A 7,076-nucleotide genomic window follows, 5' to 3' on the forward strand; every position below is an offset into this window, starting at 1 on the left:
ACCTATTTCATTCGTTAAAACTATTTGCACCGCACCCTTATGCAGCTTATGCCCTATTGATTTTGTATGGAGAGGTGAAAGTAACATACCTATTACTAAGTTATAAAAAAGTCAATTCATCAATTCGGCTGTCCAATTTCAAAACACAGTAAGCGCCAACTTTAAAAAAAACGGGTCTTTGATTTATACATTATTTTAGGCGATTCCGCACATTACTGCATTGTCAGAATATCAAAAAACGGCTTAGAAACGAAAATAAAATTTCTAAAAACCTAGTAACTCCACCCTGCGAAATCAAAAATGCCACGAAAACCATTTTAAAACACAGTAAGAGCCACCAACCATTTTAAAACACAGTAAGTGAAAATGACTTACTAGGTTTTAAAATTGTCAATGGCGCTTACTAGGTTTTGAAATGGTCATCAAAGGTCAATTTTTGCCCGTTAATTTTAGTAAGTCACAAATGGCATACATTATTAGAAACACTTTTTTCGAAAAAATATCAGATATTTCAGAACCTGTATCTTTGAACCAATGAGACCTAGAGAGGTGAATTAAAAGTAGAACATAAGGAAATTTTGTCTTCTTTATAAAAGCCATAGAGACCTTTCTCGTCAGAACCTTTCTACTAGCCCTATTTTGCATAAACCAAAAAAAAACTCAAACATTGTAAACTAATTTTAGCTCAAAATTTAGGAAATATTGTCTAATTTAAGGCAGCCATAAATAATGTTCGTGTCAGACATGCCTTCTTAATATGGCGATTTGGTTCATTTAGATAAAACTTAAAAATATGCCGGTATTTCAGCTATTACTTAGTGCGGTCGTGTAAAAGTGCTGCAAAATTTGATTTATATTATGTGAAGGATCCAAAACATATAGAAAATAAAAAACATATAAATTATTACGTTATTATTGCAATTTCAAAATACTTTACTTGTCTTAAATTACACAATAATGGCTCTTACTAGGTTATAAAATGGTCAGTGAGGGCGGTTTTAGGGTGAGAAAACCATTTAAAACCTAGTTAGTGTTTTCTTTTGTGCATTACAGCAACAATATTAGTCATATTTAAATGAAATAGTATTGTATGTAAAGCCTAGGTTCTGCCGGTTCTTTTAAGCTTACATTCGTTTAGATATGTATCATAGTTTTACCAGGGCATTGAAATGAAGGGACAAAAACGTTTTTTGGCTCTCCTGAACATTTTGTCTCTTGGCTGTTACTGTGTTTTGAAATTGGACAGCCGAATTATACCTAGCTATCGCTAATAATAATAACAACTGAAAAATCAACAGTTATCGTTATCGTATTGAAAGTTTCTGAACCTGAAGTTGGCATTCAATTATTATTCAAACGTTATTTGTATACAAATTTCCTGCTGCGTATTTGTCCTAGTTTCTAGTTTCCATTTCCAACAGTGCATCAAAGCGGCTGTCCCATTTTAAAACACAGTAACAGCCATGAGACAAAATGTTCAGGAGAGCCAAAAAACGTTTTTGTACCTTCATTTCAATGCCCTGGTAAAACTATGATAGATATCTGAACAAATGTAAGCTTAAAAGAAGCGGCAGAACCTAGGCTTTATATACAATACTATTTCATTTAAATATGACTAAAATTGTTGCTGTAATGCACAAAAGAAAACACTTACTAGGTTTTATATGGTTTTCTCACCCTAAAACCGCCCTCACTGACCATTTCATAACCTAGTAAGGGCCATTATTGTGTCATTTAAGACAAGTTAAGTATATTGAAATTGCAATAATTGCGTAATAATTTCATTTTTTATATGTTTGGGATCCTTCACATATTATAAATCCAATTTTGCAGCACTTTTACACGACGGCACTATAAGTAATAGCTGAAATACGGGCATATTTTTATGTTTGTTTTTTTGTTTTATGTAAATGAATTAAATAGCCATATTCAGAAGGCTCTAACATGAAAATTATTTATGGCTGCCTTCAATTAGACAATATTTCCTAAATTTCTATCTAAAAATCAGTTTTATAACTTGTTTTTTTTTTGTTTATGCAAAATAGGGCTAGTAGAAAGGTTCTAACGAGAAAGGTCTCTATAGCTTTTATAAAGAAGACAAAATTTACTTATGTTCTACTTTTAATTCAACTCTCTAGGTTTCATTGGTGCAAAGATACAGGTTCTGAAATGTTTGATATTTTGTTCGAAAAAAGTGTTAGTAATAATGTATGCCATTTGTGACTTACTAAAATTAACGGACGAAAATTGTCCTTTGCTGACCATTTCAAAACCTAGTAAGCGCCATTGACCATTTTAAAACCTAGTAAGTCATTTTCACTTACTGTGTTTTAAAATGGTTGGTGGCTCTTACTATGTTTTGAAATGGTTTTCGTGGCATTTTTGATTTCGCAGGGTGGAGTTACTAGGTTTTTAGAAATTTTATTTTCGTTTCTAAGCGGTTTTTTGATATTCTGACAATGCAGTTTTGTGCGGAATCGCCTAAAATAATGTATAAATCAAAGACCCGTTTTTTTTTAAAGTTGGCGGTTACTGTGTTTTGAAATGGGACAGCCGAAAGGGCTTTGGACATTAAAAGGAGGGTATTATTATTGCACGAGTCTGAATCTAATATCTGCAGTTTCTAATTTCCTTTCTGCCGACTTGTTTGTCAAGTTAAAAGAGTTGTCTACTGGTTACACACACAGCTGAATGTTGAGATTGAAAGTATTGATACCTTTTTAAACCTAGACGAAAAAAAGTGGTGTCGTAAATAGTCGTAATGTGTTTGTGGAACTGATTTGGTAGTGTAGCTCCCAAGCGGCTAAACCGATTTTTGTTCAATAATAATGTCGTTTAAGGGTTTTACTTCTGTAGATAAGTTAAGTTTCATGAAAATGTTTGAAGCCGTTATTATTTTATTTCCATGAATGGTAGATAGATATTTCTATTTCGCCGAACTATGGTTCGTGGTAAAATGTAAGCTGTGCACTCAACTAATGCATTTTCAAAGCCTGCCTGTAGCCGTGGGCTTAGGAGGATTATGCACTTAGTTCTATTGAACACTAACCTTGGATGTTATCAATAAATGTTGCTTTAACTCTACAATGAAAGATTTTACTCCAGTTATTTAGTAATATTTTGATCTTGTAATATTTAAATAAAATATATTGTCTGACTGTGAACTTGTAGTTTTTATTATAGGTAATATACCTACTAGCTTCCTATTGGGCACCTACTTAATTGTCTTATTTATTAAACTAAGATTAAACTATTTATTACGTAGGTACTTGAACACTTGACTTTATCGATGAATGCAACTGATGAAAGCTGACAACGCTAACTTTGCAACCGAAGCAAGTGCCACCACAAAACAAAACCGATGTTTTACCAATGTTTCTTTCTTCATTGAAGTATTAGGGGTCAGGCACACACGACACGGCAGAGAGCTTCAGCTAAAAAATAATTAAGTAGTTTAAGTTCATTTTCCTATTGCAAAGTTAGCTTTGTATGATTCTACTAGGTAATTCTGTCTTAATTAATTCGTACTACAAAAGCCACAACACTATTCCCCATACCCTCCATCCCACATCTACCCCATAAAGTTAGGCTCCCGCACTAGCACGTTATTCTGCGTGCGGTAGTTCTGAATCCGATAGTGGAAGCTGCCGCGCTGCCGGATCCGCCCCATGCGCTGAAGAGACCTGATGAGAGGCACCAGCCGCAACGTGTTGTACGACTGATCGCCCAGGCAGAACAGAAACGTGAGGCCTTGGTACTCTGTGAATGGATGTGGTATTAGGTGAGAGCATATTTTATTTGGCGTAGATTGAATGATTTACGCTACACCGTGTCTCGACCGGGCCGGCCGGGCATTTTTGTATGAAGGGGCACGGTCGATCGGGCATGACATGAATTACTTCATACTTTCATACAAAACGGTCCGGGGCATGGCCCGGTCGAGGCACGGTGTAGCGTGAATCATCCTTAAAAGTCAAGTCAAGTTAGTTACGAATATTTAAAAGTCGTAGAACAAAAGTTCTTTCGTTTGGTCCATAGGTATCATACTGTATAACGTAGGTAAATCACTCACGCAGAGTTACAGAAAGAAACTTTAAGCTAATGTCGGCATTAAATCGATGTCTGTCTCTTTCTGTAAGCTATACATAAGGTCGACATTAGCATAAGGTCCCTATCTACAACACACCGTCAGTACATCGGGAATACCTTACTTGATGATTTTGACGTCTTGGTCTTGCGCTCCCGGTACATTTTGCACTGGGCTATATCCATGAAACAGTGGTTCTTGAACAGAAGGCTGGGCTCTCTGGCGTTCAGGCCGGCCGTGCCGCACACCGGCTTGTATATGTCAGGGCATGACTGAAAATAATGAAAAACTATTTTCTCGAGAAACTTAATAAGTTAGATAAAAAAGATAAAATATACTTTTTATTGCACACAAACAGAAACAGTTTCATAAACATAACTAGAAAAGAAAATAAATAGTACAATCAGCGGCCTTATTACTAAAAGTAATCTCTTCCAGACAACCACATTGAAAAGAAATCGATAGTACCTATAAAGAAAGGGGTAATGTGTGACAAGACAAGAGATATGTCAGCGACAAACACTATGGACTAGCGTTTGTCACCGTGGTTAAAGAAATGCCAGTCAGACAAGTTGTTCGCCGTTGACTGTTCAGGGTTGGCCGGGTGTAATAAGGTAGTTACCACCTACAGTTGATACGAGTTATATAGTCGGGGATCCGACCTACCTCCGGACACTTGTGAAAGCAAGTCTGCAGCGTAGGCTCATGCTCATAGTCGTCAAATCTATCTTTCTCATCAGTAATCGGAACAACAGGTTCGAATACCTGCACCGGCCCAGGGTGAGTATTGTGCATGGACCTTCGAGAAACTTCTGACGCCGTAAGTTGCTTTAGAACGAGCTTGCTTGAATGTGTTCTATCGAAGAAGTTTTGAACTGTGGAGTTGATGTCGCCATTGTGAAAGGGCAGGTCACTTACGACCACTAGCTTGCTGATTTTTTCTCCCAAATCGTTAGTTCCAATGTTTTGGAAAAACTCTTCAGCTTTCTCTGCAGCAAGGATTTCATTCGTGTAGTTTTCTTGAAGATCTAGACAGTCAACCGATAGTGTTTCGGTATATTTCAACTTTTGTCTGCAGTTGTGTTTTGATAGCTCGCATTGGCTTTGGAATAGTTTTATTCGGAATGCATTGTCTTCTTTCCTAATGGCGCACACTTCTGTAGTGTCATTACCGCTGCTGCAGATGTTCTGCTCGCACATATTGGATGCATCATTGTAGAGCTCATCTTCATCATTGTCGGAGCCATGGTTGGTTAGATCCTCAGCGTTTTTAGAATCATGTGAGCGATGAAATACTTGCTCGCAAAAACTATAGCCTATTAAGCCATATCCTGCGGACAGTAGATAATTCATAGACTAATATTGTGTGTGTAGTGACATAATTCCTACAACAAGTACCTACTTATAATAGAACAGGCACAGGCAGGACTATGACTTGTACCAACACAGAGTGGAATAATAAGTCGGGCACTGGAAGGGCAATTATCTTGAATCTTAAAGTTATCGTATAACTAATTTACTTTAAGACATTCCTTCGAGGAGCCTAGGTCCAGTGTGGGGACTACGGGCTGATGATAATGGCTTAAGTTAGTAAGTACAAAAGTACTTACCTAGTTAGTTAAGTACCTCTAACTACTTACTTTCTATTTTTGTGACGTCACATCCGAATTTAAGGAGCTCACATTCGCTGTCGAATTCCTTGAGTTTATACCCTTCCCCCTCGGCTCTGACCCCGCAGACTGCCTCTTTAGTGGAGTTACTGCAATCCAGACTCGAGCATATTTCCTTTATTTCCTCTTCTTTCAATCCATTCACAGTCATTACAATACTGGAAAACAGTAGGACTTGCAACCTCATTAGATTAGTTAGATACTGGTAGTTATATAAGTACTTTAAGAAAAAAGTACTAAACTAGTAGTTAGGTGTTTCGTGGTATTTACAGTATAGCTATAAGCTGTGCGTTGTAAAATTGTACGTAAGTTAGTAGGTATACCTTCTGACCTAAGGCTATAAAGATAAGGTTTTAATGAGCTTAGGTAGGTATGCCGGATTAGCATTAAATTATAAGTAAGAAATCAGAGTTACGCAGGTATGTATGATTAAACTTGTGATAAATACTGTTAAATACATTAGGTAAAGTAGCTAGGTATGGGTTACCGAAATATAAAAAGAACATTCCTAGCGCTATTAACACGAATTTCTAGATCTAAACCTAAGTATTACATAGGCATACCTACCTGTAGTCCCTTATTGTGGGTAGGCGTAGGGTAGGGGGAAGAGCACTTAAATTCCATTTGCAATCGGCATCCACCAATGCATGAAATATCAGTAACTAACTAACTACTTACTTAGTTAGGTACTAAAATTACTAGATATAAGAATTAAACTTACTATGCCCTACAGGGCACTAACTATGTAGGTATATATGTCGCAGGCATCTGGTTTAATCTCCTGTTTGATTGAACCGCTAGCCCGTTCATTCGATGACGCTACTCAGTTGAATGACTAAAGAACAACTCGTCAAGTGGTTGACTGTAACGTCCAACGTCTTGACTGAACGTTATTCAGCGAAGTCGTTAAATGGGATATAGTATAGCAACTTTGTAATGTCTGGTTAGGATGAACATGACCAGACAAGAGTCAACAAAAAGACTATGTTACAAAGCTCTCATCTCACAAATTAACTAAACAATAACAATAAACGTAACCTTGATATTGTTGTTCATAATTATCCATTTTCAGCACATTTTTTTCTTTGAAACTATCCGCCGACGGTGTAATAATAGGTAAATCCATGTTGTCACACTATTTTAACATAAATAACGCACTTTAAAGCTAATTTATTTGCAAAAAATAACAATACAAGTGCTTTTCGTGTCAGCTGTTCGCTGTTAGACGCCATATTTGTTTTATTCACCACCTGACTGATTTTTAAGTCCGATAACTAGTTGGACGTTTTGTGACGCTTGTACAATCAACGTTCGGCCTA

General features: G+C 36.7%; 1 protein-coding gene across 1 annotated transcript; it reads right to left on the reverse strand.

Annotated features, from left to right (window-relative positions):
• Positions 1-2,787: 2,787 nt before the first annotated feature.
• On the reverse strand, positions 2,788-6,467 carry LOC119693067. Its single transcript, XM_038115366.2, has 4 exons — positions 5,728-6,467; positions 4,754-5,418; positions 4,212-4,359; positions 2,788-3,759 (listed from the first exon to the last, which is right to left on the reverse strand). The coding sequence occupies exons 1-4, from the start codon at positions 5,942-5,944 to the stop codon at positions 3,572-3,574; spliced, it is 1,218 nt and encodes a 405-aa protein (XP_037971294.2). The 5' UTR covers positions 5,945-6,467; the 3' UTR covers positions 2,788-3,571.
• Positions 6,468-7,076: the final 609 nt, after the last annotated feature.

This window comes from Plutella xylostella, chromosome 8 (assembly GCF_932276165.1).
Source record: "Plutella xylostella chromosome 8, ilPluXylo3.1, whole genome shotgun sequence".
NCBI lineage: Eukaryota > Metazoa > Arthropoda > Insecta > Lepidoptera > Plutellidae > Plutella > Plutella xylostella.

Coding starts and splice junctions, on each gene's coding strand:
- LOC119693067 (XM_038115366.2), bottom strand. CDS start 5,944: ATGAGGTTGCAAGTCCTACTGTTTTCCAGTATTGTAATGACTGTGAAT. Junction 5,419..5,727: donor TGACGTCACAAAAATAGAAA/GTAAGTAGTTAG, acceptor TACTGTCCGCAG/GATATGGCTTAATAGGCTAT. Junction 3,760..4,211: donor CAAGACGTCAAAATCATCAA/GTAAGGTATTCC, acceptor ATCCATTCACAG/AGTACCAAGGCCTCACGTTT.